Below are 18065 nucleotides of genomic sequence, written 5' to 3' on the forward strand. Positions count from 1 at the left end.
TTGACCACCGGTCAATCATCCCTTCCTCACACTGGACCCAAGCCCACTTAATTTTCTTCACGGTCAGGATATCAGATCAGCAGGATGTGGGGAGGGGAATCGGACAATAAACCCTGCTGCACAGCCAGAATCCATCGCCAACGACCATCGTGTTTCTGGGCACGGGCGCTCTTCGCTCTCGCTTGTGGGTTTTTTTTCTCGGAGCGTGGATGCGAGGGAAGTTGTTTGAGTCGCCTTTGGGGGGCCTTTAACAGGCACTGCTCGAGCCCCTCAGGCCAGGGTTCTTATTGCTCCAGGGTCTACAGTCTGCACTAAAAATACTGGAGGCACACTGACCAAGGCAGGGGCGACGTGGAGCTCTTGTTACGTTGCAATAAATATAAATAGCAAAAAAAAAATCACACGACTATTGAACATAATCTGTGCCTCTATTGTTCGTGGCTGTGGGCTAAAACTAGCCGGGTAACTGGCTAAACGGGATTTTCCATGCAACAAATGAACATTTAATTGAATTGAAATGGTGAAAAGAAGAAGTTGGGAAGACATACAATAGTGACACAGAAGAGGTGGGCGTAACAAATACAGAAAACTGACCACGGTTCAATCTCTGTAACCTTTTCAAATTTGTGCTCCTATTAATGACATTATTTAACCAGAATATTCTTAAATCCTAGAAAATGAAAAAAACACTCGCAATATAGTATCTCGGCATTTTATTACATAAAAATGGCAGATTACTTTGAGTGCTCCGAGTACAGGAGGATTGTGAGCAGAGTGTGGCAATGACATTTGTCTCTTATTTTCCGTTGGAGTGCAATTGGGATCCCTCTGCTCGTTATTATAAGAATGCGAATCAAATTATGTTTGGCATAGACCGCACTGTATTCAAGTTGTGCTTGTAAGACATCAAAACTGCAATCACGGGGCTATTGTTACATAATGCTCATTGTGGCAAATTCCCAATCCTTTTCCTTTCATGGCCCAAGATGCATTTGTCGCATTTCAGAGCACCACAGCAACAGATGTGCGTGCTTTTTAAATCCTTTATATTAAGTTCACTCGCTTGCGCGCTTACGACCGTGCAAATCTTTCGGTCGTTTTTTAACCCACTTCCCGTGATCCAATCGAGCTGATATTTTGCACACAGACTCGTTGTGCATGACAATTTATTTTCGTGAATTTTTTTTTCCAAAATGTTCCACTTTTTAGGAAAATTGTTTTTTCATATTTTATTTAAAATACCAATGTGATAAAAATGAAACTCTTACTCAAGAAAAACAGGAATGAATAATAAAATAAAACCGATGCCACGCATATAAAGGATTTATAGTGAAAAACTTTGTTTTTACGGGTTAATTTTTTACGCAGATGCCATAGGAATTCTTCAGCGAAAGACGACTCTCGTTTCTTTTTGTTACTGCGTCTCTACAAAGCGCGGCCGCTCTCCCGTGTGCACAGGGCCACCCACAGCGAAATGGGCTCAAGTGGCTTGGGCCAACCCCGTGACACGCGTTGGCATACCCGAATGCGGGCCGTGGGCAAGCGGCGTAGCTATCGTGTGTGCAGGCAGTCCAACTGCGCGGGTGACCGCGGGTTTTAGGGGGCCCAGGCTCTGGGCTACAAAGAACGGAGTTGATATCGGGCGGGGAGGCCCCATTTCATGTCTTGTCACCAGGGCTCATGCCAATCTCGCTCAAACTCCTCTGCTGCAGGATATGGTAGTGTCCTCTTAATTGAGGACATTGAATGAAAAACAACACGAGCCAAAAACAAAAACGCGTGCCTTGACTGTGCGTCCATCGGCCACGCTCTGGGCATGCAGTTTCCTTTGGAAAAATAAAAGGTAAAGGGCGCAGCCCTGCAATTGCTTGCTATTTTCACTACTGATGGAAGGGCCTCCATTGGAGCGAACTCTCAAGGATATTTGGTCTATGCTTCCACGCTGACCGGACGTGTTGTAAGAGGTGGGCATAGCCACACTTTACTCCCACCGCACCCGACCTGCCTATCAACTTAACTGTGGCGAGCCCATTCAGACGGCTGGGTTGGAGAAACTTGCTGCATTGTTTCTAGATTTGAAGCTGCATTGTATCAACTGTTGCGCCGGAAGATGGAATCAAACTGGTAACATCTGGATTTCAAATCCAGTGCGCAGCTAATCATTTCCCCCACGGCAGCTCCGGTTTTCTTGGAAGCCACGCAAAAACGCAACACCATGCCAACTGGCAATTGCGTTGCGTTGGGGGAGTCACTCTATGCGGTAGGAGTGGAGTGTCCTTGCGTCTGCCCACAGGGAAACACTGCAACCGCACGTGGGACGGATGGCTCTGCTGGGGAGACACCATGGCAGGGGATGTCGCCATGCAGCACTGTCCCGACTACTTCCCCGACTTCGATCTGCAAGGTCCATTAGTGCACGCACGCACACGCGCTATCCCACTGGTGCCAACTCCTCGAAGCGTGAAAGTCTCCAAACGAATCTCGCAAAGTAGTTAGATGTCACTCGACAGACCTTCTAGAGCCGTCATGAATGTCACTAGGCAATTTGTTGAGTGTTAAACATAGTAAACTAACAATGGCCAACTGATGAAGGATCCTCAGTGCACACGTGGGATCACTCTCAAATCTGCATAATTTCCTCGACCCAGAAATTCGCTAGATTTGTCACAAGATCAAGAGAAAATATTGCTAAGTTGACAACACTGCTCCAACCCGGACCCTATTGGTTCAACGTATTCTCAGGGATTCAATGAATTATAATGGATTCAGAGTCACAAGTCACATCACTAATGGATACTTTTTGTCCGATATACCATCTCATTGATATTCTCATATTCTCATTTAATCTGTCTCATTCGTGTAGTTATGTTTACTCCATTAGTCCAGACGTAGAATTAGCATAAATTCAATGTTAGCGCGAGTTCCATGCATAATCACAGCTAACATCAGTGGCGAGTGACATTTGAAATGGTCCATTCACCATCCCACATTGAACAGCATGGGACAGTAAGGTCAAACAACCACCATTACTGACATTGCGCGGGGAGGCTTTCATACAAAAATGTATTGAAAAATTGGCTGCACATTACATGTAACATAGCAGCATTAGTAGCGTCCTTTATTTAAACCAGGAGATGAATACAGGCGTATTGTGACACACGATTTTTGCATGAGCGACTTGGTTTAAAACACTTTACATTTAAAAAATTTCTAGACAATATTGAGCCCGAAAATCGATTCAAAATGCATGAATCATCACAAGCCCAGTGCACCCAGCCAGCCTCCTGTCAGATTGGGGTGGAGGGGGGCAGTAAAACCGCTGTGTGTGGGGGGGGGGGGCACTACAACAGTCATTCACCGCTAAAGATTTTGTACTTGGGTGGTGCCACAGGGGTGGTGTAGGGCCCACCCAGGACCCACCCATGGCATACTCCAGATGCCCTCTAGCACCGACCGTGCTCACCCGTGCCAAGTCCCAGCAGCTGGTGGTTTCGCACAGCCCTGTAAAAAGGGAAGCTGTAATTTTTTACGCAGCGCGGGACATGTTTTATTAATATAATTATTGCCCAACTCCATAAACTGAACGTTAGAACGAGGGTGGGAAAATCTTGCAGAGTTGAGTTATGATAGGGGATGAGTAAACACGGTCCTCATAAATGCAGTTGGCGATATGGCTGCGGATGGGAGCAGGGATATGCGAGTTCAGGGGTCGACGTTTTAACGGCGAAGCCCATTCCGTAAGAAGTCTCACCCCAAACAGCCGCCTATCTGCCCGAGATTATGACCCAATCTCATTGATTTCCCCAATCGTGTTGAGGACGTGGTCCAACAGACTGGCTGTTTCATCCCATCCACTCTGTGTTCAACCACCACACTGCTGGCCACAACGCTTCTCTTCATGGTTATTTCCCCACAATGCTTTAACTTTGGAATTCCCTCCCATCGTCTCTATTCTCACGTTCGTACAACTTTACTCAATTAAAAAAATGTATGAACACTTACCTATGACACCTTCAATAGTTTCAAACAACACGCAGAAAAATGCGTATTAAGCACACTGCTTCTGGGCATATGCAAAGGCCATCAGTATTTCCTGAACAAGTGCATTGTGGTCTTCTCGTCTTAGATCACCATCAAATGTGACCCACTGACAGCAGCAATGCAGTGATAGACAACAGTGGACTGGCTTCATCCTTACCAGGACTCATCAGCACAGTTTAGTCACCGATGTTCACAGCTGTAAGGTCTGTCTCTGAAAACCTTTCGTACCCTACCCGTACCCGGCCGGGTACGGGTAGGGTACGGGTACGGCCGGGTCCGGGTACCCGTTTGCGACCCTGGTGCGGCCGGGTACGGGTAAGGAATCAAAACCCGTTTGCGACCTCTGCCATCGGGGCTTGCCAGGTGTTGTGGGTGTGGGGCTGCGAGGTGGCCACGAGACGGCGGTGTTGAGCACTTCCCACCTTGCACGCATGAGGACCCCCCCCCCCCCGCTTACTCAGATTGCCTCCCCCATGAAACCACTCGTGAGTAGGAAATGTTCAAACATCGCTTTCTTGGTGAAATAATTGACATTATTATAATGTACAACAGGTTGACATTTAATGGAGAGAAGTCGCGTCTCTGTCAACATTGGGCCTGCTCTTGGTCATCCCCATAGTTACGATGCCCCCCTCCCCCATCACCACAAATCATATTGTCCACGCACGGTTGGAGTGACACAGGGGCTAAAGGTGTGTACGTGAGAGAGAGAGAGCCAATCATCAACGTGGGAAGTGCTCTGCTCACTGGAATTATCGTAGCAATTTAGCATTGACACGACCCACGGGACCACAGTTGAACTATTTTAATGATCGTTAATAAGGCAGGGAATTGCATCCCTTGCGCCTGTGGCAGCGTTCTCGATACACGACCTCCTGCTCCTGTCGAATGCTGAACATGTCCTCCGAGAGGGTGTTTTGAATATTTAGAAAGTCATATTTCACCACATTTCTGCGCAGTAATGCATTCTGTGTTGAGTGCCGTTCTTCCATTAAATAAGACACAGAGGGCCTACTTCATCACACACACACGGGTCCTTACCGATGTGAGAGTGTTAGAGTGTGCTGGGTACAGAAGATAAAAAAAAATCACTCCTTCATTCTAATTTAAATAATTCACAGCCCTTGTTCAAACCACTGCTGGACGATTGACTCCCTATGCCGTGTCGGTCATGGGAATTCTGTGATCATACTTCACCAAACCGGTCAGTGAGGGCTTGTGAAGTGAGGGGTGGGGGGCGGAGGATGTGCCACTGATGCCAGCCGTGGCCAGGAATCACACTCGGGTTGATAGCGCCTGCACCACTGCTCTGTAGACCCCCATTGCCGATAACCGAACCGTTTAATTCACAGACGTTTATCATCGCCCTGGCCTGGCGAATATAATGAATGCGAGCCACATGCGCAGACGTGTTTTCATGAAGAATCAACACAATATAGACCGGCTTTCGAGCCTTCTGCCCACGCGCGTAAAGGTCGCGCCGCAGAACGCTCGGCACGTCCCAAAGGGCGCGATCGCACGCATACAGATCCAGGGGGCCCTGATTAACACACGGCGCTTGATTTTTTTTTCTTCTTCTTCTTTGCAGAGAAAGTCACAAAGATTTGCAACACGGACGGACAATGGTTCCGTCACCCCGACAGCAACAGGACTTGGTCCAACTACACGCTGTGCAATGCATTCACCGCTGACAAGCTGAAGGTAACAGCACGGCTTATCGCGCGCAAGCCGAGTTCGCCCAAGCTAGTAATTCTCTCACGACTGCCAATGGAACGGTCTTGCGAGAGGTGGAATTCATGCTTTAAAAAATAGTGTATTTGGGAGCTCTAAATGTACGAAGGTGCCGCTGATTTGTTCGATGGGGCTGAACTCCCAACACATGTCAAGGATTCATTTTTAGGTAGGAGGTCCTAGATAACCTGAGAAAGGCGCCCCTTGCACAAGTGTGATTTCAATCGTTCGCGCAAACATATGGGGAAACGTTTCTAAAAGCATGGCACGCTAAAATCTAGATGTGAAGTTTTCGTGACTGCAGGGATCCATACTCTTTGGTAAAGTCACGTCGGTATAAAATAAAATGAATTAAATCACGACCTTTCGATTGCAACACAAGCAATCATCATCAGGTGGGAAACCCACAGCAAAAAAAGAAAAGCAAGAAAATGTTCTTGCTGTGTTTTTCCCACCTGATGACGATTGCTTGTGTTGCAATCGAAACGTCGTGATTTAATTTATTTTATTTTATACACGCGTGACTTTACCGAAAGCACCAAAGATGGTTTATCACACGTGCTGCATCGGAGGAGAGGGATTATCCAGCATCTCTTTGTTGGTTTAACAATTCAGGAAATACGTCCATCAACGTCCAAGTAGAGATTGATGAGGGTTTCCAAGTATTTCCGAGTGCGGTTCTCTCCGGGGTCATTTTGGTTGATGCCAGAATTTTCTTCGGATTTGGAAATGTCACACGATCGTCACTCACTCTGCCCATGAGTCCTCAAGCATTGGGGCACACTGGCTCTCATATGTTCACTATTCACGCTGTTCATCCTTTAGTAACGGGGGAGGTGGGAGTGGGAGGGCAGTGCACCGTAACTCCCGTAAAGATGGTCCAGTGTCAACAAAGGTTTAGTGTCAAGTTGTATTTCTATTAGAGACTTGAAAAGTGTCGAAATCTATCAAAGGGTTTTGCTGGATTTGGAGGCACAAGCCGGCGCTACAAATGCCAATTTGCAAATGTGACTACGTGCTTTGGCCAGACATTGAAAAAGATGAAATAATCAATGCGTATAAGTGATTGTTCTTACTTTTGTGTTGGCTTTTCATTGTAATTTTCATCACCAGCCTATTTCGAAAAAAGATAATTCGCCGGCCTTGAGACGGTGGCGTTAAACTGCGCCGTCGAATTTGCGCCACCGTGCAGACAAGTTTCAAGTTTTCAAGTTTCATTTATTTGGTATAGCCCTGTGAGCCATTCGGCTCTTGAATCGGGTGCAACCGCAACAAACGAAAAAACAAAAACATGAACAAGAAAACATCTTAAACTGACAATGTGCAAACAGAAAATCCAAGAAAAGACAGCAAAATATTGCAGAAAAAGCACCGTACACCAACACTGTGTGCAAAAATCCCAGTGGGATGCAAGTCAAACAACAACAACCACAAGAAAACTTAGATTTAGGCCATCAGTCTAACTCTGTACTACAACAAACATGGCCAAACCGAAAAACTTTTCAAAAATCACCAAATAAAAAGCGAAGGCTCGCGATGATGGCCCTAAGGGTGACGACGCCGAGGCGGCGCCATTCCTTACGGGGACCACAGCGGGAAGCTCCACACGGGGCCGGTGGGTCAGGGTTAGGCACGGGCAGTTTGTGTCGCCTGGGGGGGCGGGGGACGGGGGTCTCATCGCACAGACCCCCGGCTTCATTAGCGCCACGGGCCACGCAGTAGGTTAACCGCTTCACCCGAAGGAGAAGCCATTACATTTTGACTTAAAACTTTCCTGCCTGCAGGAATTCATATTCTTGGTTCTTTCGGTAAAGTCACGTAGATAGAAAATTAAAAATAAATGAAAATATTTTTTTATTTATTAAAATTAATTTTTAATCTATTAACATTCATTTTCATTTTTATTTTTGCTTCTATTTTTAATTTAAATTTATTTTCATTTTTATTTTCATTTTATTTTCTATCTACATGACTTTACCGAAAGAACCAAGAATATGAGAAGCCATTAATTAAACTCTGTCTGCTCGACTCAGCCCCGTGACCTTTTTTTCTGGGGTAAAACAATAGCTGTCATGCTACCGAAATGAAGCAACAGAAAAACAACAAGCAACAAAAATTGGAAGTGGAGATTTTTGTTGCGTCCAAATGCATTCCGAGCTTGTGTCGTGCGCAACAAGGGATGTGCCACGGGCACTGAACCGCGTGCACATCACCCTCGCAGATAATTAGCAGATTAATTGTGCTCCGAGTATCCTCGTGGCCGGTTATAAATGGCTCCGGCTGCCGTGTAACGCGATCCGAGGTTTGCCAGCGCGGCTAAGGGAAAACGTTCCTCCTGGAAAACACAACAATCGCGGAGGCGACGGCCCCCGTTGCCGTCACTCGTCTCGCGCGTCACAAATTTGCGATGTAGCACACGCACCGGTAGACTTGTCAGCAAGATCTCTTTTATAGTGGTGGGTTTCTTTTCATTATATATTATCACAGTGTCAACGTGTTGGAGCAATAAGACGAGGATTTATGCAGGTATACGTTATTAGATTTGTTTTTCACGGGGATGTTTTACACATCCCTTGAAATGCAAAAATTCACCAAGTGTACCGATCATCGGGGGGAAATGAGCATATTCGTTCTTGTTTCACCGAGCAAATACGTACACGTTAACTGGAAGATGCTAAGCAAGGGCTCATTAGCAACGCACGAGCCTTGACGGTAAGTTATCAATTACTTTGATTTACGCCGTATTTGCCGCGCTGCTGCCCGTGTAACTGCCGCAGAATATTAAATGCAGGCGGCGCGTGTGCGATGACTGTGGGATGATGCGGTGGAGAAAGCGCGCTACCGAAACCCCGTTCAGAGAATGATTTGCAACCCAAACCTCACTCCTTTTTTGGGTATCGATTCTCGAGGCAAAGCCTCAGGGAAGCAGCTGGTGAAGGTGCAAACATCTCGGCGGCGAGGGAGAGGGGCGTGGGATGAATTCCAAAGTCACGCTGCACCAATTACGGCTGCGTCACGCATTCGCACAAGGGGTCACTCTGGTAGCAGGGTCCACCGCACTGAACCCCCACAAGGTGCAGGCCACCAAGGTTCGACTCCCAGTAAAGGGCACGAAAACATGTATCAGGAGGACGTCCTCCATCCACTACATTTATCTGCATATCCAGTGGTGAAATTGGGCCGTTGCACTCCAACAAGTGTGACAGTTAGCAGCAGTACCTTCACGTGGTCAGCATGAGCCCTGCTCGTCATCATCATCATCTCTCCCTTTACTGTGACGGTCGTTGGGCCACTGATGCTTCGGCCGTCAACTCTCTCCGTGTTTCCGTTTCATTCACAGTCCTGGTCAGATGCTGTGCCGACTCATCAGTCCCTGTTATCGCTTTTGCATGTACAATATGTTGAATTCTTTCGCAACCGCACGTAGCCAATCGCGTTAATCAAAGGTGCGGGCAAAGGACAATAAACTAAACACAAAACACACAGTTGCAAAGAAATTGTTCTTTTTCAATCTAGATTTACAAGTGGACAGCTCCAGTGGCTTCCTGATATCGGAAGGAAAGAACGTTCCAGACGGCCACAGAAGCGCATTTGAAAGCGCGCGATGCGGTGACCGCCTTTGGTCGATGGCTAGACAAAAGCCGCTGCTGCGAGGAGTTCACATGATGGGTTATGCTTCTTGACGAGATCAGCATGGTGTTGTGGTTCATTCGTGGCAAGCACTTTGTGTAATTAGTGCGACCTTATATTTAGTATATTCGTTCGGCATCCAAATGATCTTGGGTCGGCCTCTCCTTCTGTATTCTTCCTTCCCTTGGTGCAAGTAATGAAAACAACAGGGTTCAGATAATCCAACTACCGCGTGTGACAAAGTTGTGATGTAACACACGCATCGATAAACTTATCAAGAAGATCACTTTCATAGTGGTGGGGGGTTTTTCCATAAAGATTTTCGCTCGAAGATGCACAGTGTATATATTGTTATCAGCGTCAACGTGTTTGGAGCAATATGGCGATGATTTATGCAGGCGTCATATTTTAGATTTGTTTTTCAAGGGGGGATAAGATCATTTTACACATCGATGAAATGGGAAAAAATTCACCAAGTCTACAGATAATCAGAGCGAAAATCAGCATATTCATTCTTGTTTCACCGCGCGATTCAATACAAGTTACCTGGAAGATGCTCATTAGCAGCGCACAAACCTTTACTTTCCGCGCTGCTATCAAGCTCTGTAGCCTGGCGGTGAAGGCCCCCTCCTAAGCCAGATTGGGCCCTCCCCTCCCCGGTGCAGTTGCACCGCCTGCACACTCGATAGCTTACGCCACCGATTGACAGATCGCTTGTGGGTTTAAATCCTCGGCACCTTTCTCCACCTCTTCCGGCACGCGGGCTACTTGTCGACCGTGCCAGCAGAATGTTGAGTATCGCTCGCTTGGTGTGTGCGGCAGATGGCGGTGAACCTGTTCTACCTGGCGGTGACCGGCCACGGAATCTCCATCCTCGTGCTCCTCGTCTCCCTCGTCATATTCTTCTACTTCAAGTGAGTCTCCCGTGCTCGCCGCAACGCTTAAGAGCCACGGCGGGACGGGTTAGTGGTTGCTGCGGCCTGGAGGGAGTTGACCCTCTCCGCCCCCAACGCTGTTCAAGAAGACCCAAGTGCCCTTAGGTCAATGTTCTTCATGGCAAGGCCCCGCGAGGGGCCACTCACGGCCCCCCCGACAATACACAAATGTGCGTCGTGGTGTGGCCGTCAATATACGAGTGGGGGGCGGTGGCGCAGCGGTTAGCGTTACGAACCCGGCGACCCGGGTTTCCGATTCCGGCTCACGGCCATCACCAGCGACGATTATCTGAACCGAGCCTGGGCCTCTCCTAGGTCGACTCAGCCTCAAATGTGTACCTCGTGCGGTGTGTAAACATCGACCACTCGGGAGACAAAGGCTATGCCGTCCTGGCCTTCGTAAGTGCTGCTCGCTAAGAGCACTTGCCCCTCCAGTCTGTTAAGGCTATTCGGGGGATCTTTGTTTGTTTTTGTTCCTTACGAGAGTTGAGCACAGAAACAAGCTCGCACACAGCATGCGGGTCTCGAATCTCGAGTGCATTCGCCGACTTGTAAAGCACAGGAGGGGAGCGTTCCCCCGCCTCTCCCACCCCAAGTCATGAGAATCTTTATTGATAGTGGAGGAATCCGATGAGCTATAAAGCTCTTTGAGAGGCAAAAACAAGCGCTTCGGTGTTTCTGTCCAGCGAACTGTGCAACTGGTGTTGTACAAATGTTCACAAAATCCGAACCCGTTCCGTCGGACCTGTAGCGTTGTGGCGTGCTAAACACTCACGATTAACGGGACTTTGAATTAAACTGATTCATTGATTGTTTGTGCTGCACGACCCCGACTCGCCCGCGCAATAATCCCATGTATGGTCACTACCGCCGGCGCTATCAAACACAATGCATTTTTTGTGTGCGTTTCTGGTATATTACATCATTGGTGCGTGAGCGTGCACTGCGCACAAGCGAATGTGGGTTTTTTTCCCCCCATAAAGTATTTGTTGGGTTCGATCTCTCGAATATAAATGTGCCGTTACACCCGCCACCCCCAATCGGCAAGGGTTTGTCACGTGAACAAAACGTGCAAGTTGGTTTACTTCTTCGGTACACCGGTGTGTCGGGGAGTTATCTCGTCTGCCACTGGTGAGACTCGGCCATAAAGGATGTCTCTGGTGCAGGCGAATCAGTGTCTAAGACAATGCCTTACATTATGTGTGTTTGCATGTTCAACCACAAGTACGTGTGGTTAATGCAAACTTGATTCCTTACAACAGGCATCTATTTGCTGCTTGAGCATCTTAACACCTGCTGTTTTATTGCCAGAAAGGGCGCAGCCCATTATAACATTTTCAAACTTTGGCACTGGCAGGAAAGTCCCATGATAAACCCACTACATTTACAATTCGAGTAATCTGCAGCATCTCGCTGCTGATTACCACCTAGCTTCATCAGGCAATTAGCCAGCATTTTGAAGAACTTTTTCCTACCGTTTCGGTCTTAAAGTAGAGTGAAGGGTGACGTCATGACTCTGAGGCTATCAGGTGCGAGTTTGGTTTTTGGTTGGTTTCGCGTTCAGAGTTTCCTTATTTAAATCGCTTGCGCACTCAATCCTCTAGCCTTGTGACTAAATCACCCAGTGCCCCCGGTCTCGTCAGATGTCAGAAGCTAAGCAGCGGTTGAGCCTGGATAGTGCTTGGATGGATGACGATCCGCGCAATACTGGTTACTATTTTGGCCGAGGTGCTCACGTGGCAGACAGGAGAGGGCAACGCAGCAACAGCCATTGTTGTATTGCACTTCCATGCTGCCCGCGCCTATGCTCCTTACTGACCAGTATGTATAACTAAGGTTCAATAACCGGATGTTAGCCATAGCCAAGAATTGAATTTCGGTGGCTGGATTCGTAGCGCCAGTGCGCCAAGCGCCGCACAAACGCTCCCCACGTGGCTGTAAACGGTGAATAAGAATTCCGGCGAGACTTCCACTTGAGCGTTCGGTTGTGCGGCATGTTTCCTGAAACGAGTTTCCTTCGCACATTCTGCGTGTGGGGGTGCGGGGTGCGGGGGGGGGCAACTTGGGTGCCCGGCGCGCCCTCTCGCACAACCCCTGTGGTACGAGCTCGTTCCAATGTGTGGCAGGAAGCAGTCGATGTCAATAAAACTTCAAACGCACGTCGAACGGAATGAGTCAACGACGCGCGATCCGCTTGCGTCTCGTCGCGCTGGGCTCTCGCCCCTGTGTGCTCAAGGAAACGCTTTGTCGTTGGTTCCATCCGTGCGTTGGGTCCAAGTTGACTCCGACTCTCTGCAGACATTTTGCCCACCGTCACACACGACGCTGGAAAAGCGCAATCATTCCTGCGGCAGGTCGCGCGCAATCGGTGCGAACTTAAAATACATCCATCGCCGCTGGTAATTATTGCACCGATATATTTAATTGTAATATTAGCATGTAAGAAGAGGGACCGATCCTTCAAAGGCGGGTGGATTCAGCCGCCCCAGCCCCTCTGATGCCATGTGGGGGCTTGTCTCGCACTTCCTGTTTTCTGTCCACAGAAGTCTCAGCTGCCAGAGGATCACGCTTCACAAGAACCTCTTCATGTCCTACATCCTCAACTCCATCATCACCATCATTCAGCTCACGGCAGTGGCAAACAATCAGGAGCTGGTGGCCAGCAAGCCGGTAGATGCCGTACGAATGTTCGCGCGTCGCGGCCCGCGGACAGAAATCCCTCTCGCGACCCCGCAATTTTCGCTGTGGGGCATATCTCAGATTCCTGCATGGGCGGGCTCCTTCGTATTGATACAAAGTCCTGCCGGGTTTACTTAGGAGCGCGGAACAACTTCGCAGTAATTACTTGTTGCATTCAACGAGAGGTCAAAGAGAGTTTATTTTGATAGGAAATGTGTTTCATATCAACGAGCTTGCGTGCGTGCACTGCGCCCAACTCCGTGGTAGCTCCTCTCACGCCCCCCCTACCCTCCACGATCCTCTTCATCCCCTGTCGCCATCCTCCCACTGCTCTTCAGGTCTGGTGCAAAGTGCTGCAGTTCTTCCACCAGTACATGATGGGCTGCAACTACTTCTGGATGCTATGCGAGGGCATTTACCTGCACACGCTCATCGTGGTGGCCGTCTTTGCCGAGAAGCAGCACCTGTTCTGGTACTACCTGCTCGGCTGGGGTGAGTCAGCTCGCGTCGATTCGCCTCCATCGCCTCGGCACCACGCCAGTGGCGTGACTCGCGTGGGGGGCCACGGGGGGGCCTTGGCCGCCCCTGGTCGCCAAAGCCACGAGCTGGGGGCCGCCTTGACAGCTACGACGGGAGCTGTAGTGGCTGCATTTTGTGAAGACGGAGCGCCCCTACAGCGTGAAATGTGTGAGACCGTGAGCGTGATGATGTGATGATGGCAAGAGGAGCCGCGATATAGAATAGCCTAGGTGTGGCCTGGGCGACACAAATCAAATAATGGGGCCCCACCTGACCGATTGCCACACCCCCCGAGTTGACAATGTAGTCACTACGCCACTGCACCACGTACTATAGGGCTCCATGACTAGGGAGCGATTTTGATTTGAAGCTTTCGTGACTGCAGGGATTCATATTCTTGGTTCTTTCGGTAAAGTCACGTAGAAGGGAAACAAGCGGCTTCATCGAGAACATTTTCTTGCTGTGGATTTCACACCTGATGATGATTGCATGTGTTGCAGTCGAAACGTCGTGAGAATTGCATTGTTTTATATTTTTATTATTTTATTGTTTCCCTTCTACGTGACTTTACTGAAAGAACCAAGAATAGGGAGAGATTGCCAAGGTGGCCTACTCCTATTCTTTCTCAGGAGTATTTAACGGGATTCCAGTTCAATTTCATACCCAGGAAACAAAGCAGCAAAGAGCTTCCTGGGTATGAGCCAAATAAGCTATAAACTAAACGATTGAACTATTTTTCATTTCACAAGGTAAGGCCCACTGAGCTATACAGCTCTTTTTCAGAAGCGACCTGGCTCGATGAAGCCGCTTATGACGTGGACATTTACAGCAGCCAAATCTTCTAAACGCAAGTTTCTAAATGTGGAGGGAAAACCCGGAGGACGCGGAGAATAATCCACGCAACCACGGGGAGAACGTGCGAACTCCAAATATACAGACGTCAGGGTCGAGATCAAACCTTCGATTCTAGATTTGAAGCTTTCGTGACTGCAAGGATTCATATTCTTAGGTTTCTTTCGGTAAAGTCACGTAGGTAAAAAATGTTAATTAATAAAAGTAAAATAAATATATAATTATTTTTTTATTTTACTTTTATTAATTTTAAGTAAAATAAAAATAAAAATATTTTTTTTATTTTACTTTTATTAATTTAAATTTAAGTGTTTTACCTACGTAACTTTACCGAAAAAACCTAAGAATATCAAACTTACGACCTCCTGTATACCAGGCGAGGTAGTTAACATCTCCTAGCCACTGTGGCTCTTGAGGGTGAGTCTCGTTGCTGTCCTCAACAGTGTTTTTCATGTGACACCATCGTCCACTGTTATATCAAACCCAGGAAGAAAAGAGCTTCACCTTTTAATTTAAAAATGTCAAACAGTAATCTCTCAATTATCTTGGGTAATGGCAGGCAGTGCCTGCGTAGGATGCATCACCTGTTTTTATATCTTCCTAAAGTCATCGGTTTACTCGCCGACAAGAGAAATACGTATAAGATGGCCCGATCTTGTCATCACGGATGCCAAATTATTAAAACCCAAGATCGTTGATCAAATCATAATTAAATTCAATTTTTCAGAAAACAAAACTCTTGTCGGTGATGTCACAAGTGCCACAAGCGGGGATTGCCACGTTTGATCACACGCCCTTTTAATCAGTGCTCGCTATTAGCACTTGCCCCTGCAGCCTGTGTGGGCTACACGGAGATGTTTGTCGTTGTCTTTGTCCGCCCGCAGGTTTCCCCATCGTCCCCGCTCTGATGCACGCCGTCGCACGCACCATCTACTACGATGACAAGTGCGTGCCGCATTACGCGGGCGCCCACATTTGTCCAAAACGATCACCGCGCAGGGGCCACGCCACAACTGTGCATTGTTAAACTCCTACGGTCAGATGCTCGCTCCGTTAAAAAAAAAACCTCTCACGCCCAAAACCGCACCGGAATACGTCGCCCCAAGAACGCGCGCCGCGGAATCGCGTCACCAAGTTTTTTCCTGCAACAAAACAAAAAAACGTGCTAAGAAAAATGTGCTTTTACATCCTCGTTGCAGCTGCTGGATCAGCTCTGCCACTCACCTCCTCTACATCATCCACGGGCCCGTCGTGGCCGCACTGCTGGTGAGGACAACCGTGCCGTGAGGCTGTAGGCCACCACGTGCTGTGCGTGGGTTGACAACCATCCTGGTTTTCCCAGGATTGTCCTCTTTTTGTTTTCCCCGGGGAGCTGTCCTGTGAAATGTGTCATGTTTCCCCGGGACAGAATTTTTAAGTTTTTTTTGCCAGTTGTGTAATAATTACACAATGATAATTATGCACGCAGGGCCTCATCTATTCTGGTTTTGTGAGATATTCTTCTTATTCTTCTCATGATACGTCCTGGTTTGTTTTGTATCGCGGAGCTGGTGACCCAACCTCCACGCCCACAGGCACCATTCCTCATCGTCGAGTGGAGGCGTTCTCCACAGCATCAGCAACGTGTCCTCTGTCTTCACGCGTCTTATGAACAGACACACGTTCTGTGCGCTGCTATCCCCGTGCCTCAAAATGAGAATAATAAGAGTCATCTTAGTGTGTCCACACTCAGTTCAATATTTGTCCATTGTAACATCTTTACACGAGGACACAATTCCAATTATCTGTCGATCCCGAAATCAATGGCTCTTACTCTGCTTTAGAAAAAAAAATGAAACGGATGAAGGCTGCTTAAGGATAGTGGCTCATGTTGTTGAAAACAATCAAAACATGTGAACTCAGTAAATTCGCGCGCCTGTGACTCATGCTCGCGGGGGCTCGGAGTCAACAGGCAGCGCAAGGAATTCGACAATCCATAGGAGAGTTATTCACTGAATTTGGATTATTTTCTCCCACCAACACCGGCCTCTCTCGATCGGCTCCCCCACCATCCCCGCTTTGCAATGCAATGCAATTTAATGTTCATACGGCGTCTAAACGCAGCTCTGAGACACAGTGCGTACATCATGGAGAACCACCACAAATCTTCGTGGATAGGAGACGATCATAGGATGAACGGATAATTCTTGAACCCAGCCTTGAAGAGTGGAGGGAAGTGCAGATCAGATGACCATGAGGCAGGAGTTCCAGACCGCAGGGACAGCAGCTGAGAGGGAGCGACCTCCCATTGAGTAGAGGTTAACAGAGGGCCTTCAGTGAAGGCCTTGGTTACTGGAGGGGAGAGCGCATGGAGGTGAGTAGAGCAAGATGAGAGGGGAGAAGTCGGCAGAAACGACTCCATGGAAGACGCTAATTCTCGACTGAATTGGGAGCCAGTGAAGGAATCTAACTGCTGGGGTGATCTCGTGTCATTACATCACATGCTAGGGGAGTCTCGCATTCTAAATTCGTCGGGGGGCAGAAGTGATGGATCTGTGGAGGCCATAGAGAGTTGCGATAGCCGAGTTATGTCTGCAGCGATAGCTGGGGTAATGGCAGTGACAGATATTCGGGTTATTGCGGAGTTGGAGGCATGAGGTCCTGCTGAATGGAGATATGTGGGAAGAGAATCACGGCTTGGGGATCAATGCCAACTTCAGGGCTTCGCACGCTCTTCTCCAGCCTGTTGTCAGAGTTTTGGATGTTCACGCTCAACCTGGAGTGCGTATCGAGAGTGGACTTTTCTCGAATGAGGAATGCTTCAGCTTTGGGAACATTTAGCTGGTGGAAGGTAGAACGATGTAAAAGATTGAGACCGTGTTAGGGCAGGATGCGAGAGTGGACAGGGATGTTGGTTGGGTTCATGGAGTCAATGGGGACGTAGAACCAATGTCACCGGCATAGAGATGATGGCAGGAGAAATATTGAGAGGAGCAGGGGACTGGGGGATGGAAGCTCGCGGGGACACGACAGCACAGGAAACGCGATTTAAGAGGTGAGAACAAAACCAGGCGAAAGACTTGCCGGAAATGAAGGGATGATCCAACCCTGTGGCCGCTTACACAGATCTCCCCCCCCCCCCCCACACAACGTCACATGACGCAGGTGAACCTATTCTTCCTGCTGAACATCGTGCGCGTGCTGGTGACCAAGCTGAAGGTGACGCACCGCGCCGAGACGAGCATGTACATGAAGGCGGTGCGCGCCACCCTCATCCTCGTGCCGCTGCTCGGCATCCAGTTCGTGCTCGTGCCCTGGAAGCCGGAGCGGTTCGTGGGAGAAATCTACGACTACATCATGCACGTGCTCATGCACTACCAGGTGCTCATTCACCACCACGTGCTCATGCACTACCAGGTGCTCATTCACCACCACGTGCTCATTCACCACCACGTGCTCATTCACCACCACGTGCTCATTCACCACCACGTGCTCATGCACTACCAGGTGCTCATTCACCACCACCTGCTCATTCACCACCACGTGCTCATGCACTACCAGGTGCTCATTCACCACCACCTGCTCATTCACCACCACGTGCTCATTCACCACCACGTGCTCATTCACCACCACGTGCTCATTCACCACCACGTGCTCATGCACTACCAGGTGCTCATTCACCACCACCTGCTCATTCAC

General features: G+C 48.5%; 1 protein-coding gene across 2 annotated transcripts in view; it reads left to right on the plus strand.

Annotated features, from left to right (window-relative positions):
- Positions 1–18065, plus strand: part of LOC144729192 (calcitonin gene-related peptide type 1 receptor-like) — a 49700-nt gene that overhangs the window by 20061 nt on the left and 11574 nt on the right. For both annotated transcript variants that reach the window (XM_078609232.1, XM_078609233.1), the window contains 8 exons: positions 2294–2404; positions 5630–5742; positions 10225–10316; positions 12881–13007; positions 13355–13508; positions 15272–15332; positions 15587–15653; positions 17532–17747. In XM_078609232.1, the coding sequence (XP_078465358.1) occupies positions 2294–2404; positions 5630–5742; positions 10225–10316; positions 12881–13007; positions 13355–13508; positions 15272–15332; positions 15587–15653; positions 17532–17747 (941 nt within the window). The remainder of the gene's footprint in view (positions 1–2293; positions 2405–5629; positions 5743–10224; positions 10317–12880; positions 13008–13354; positions 13509–15271; positions 15333–15586; positions 15654–17531; positions 17748–18065) is intronic.

This window comes from Lampetra planeri, chromosome 31 (assembly GCF_965212315.1).
Source record: "Lampetra planeri chromosome 31, kcLamPlan1.2.h2, whole genome shotgun sequence".
NCBI classification, from domain to species: domain Eukaryota; kingdom Metazoa; phylum Chordata; class Hyperoartia; order Petromyzontiformes; family Petromyzontidae; genus Lampetra; species Lampetra planeri.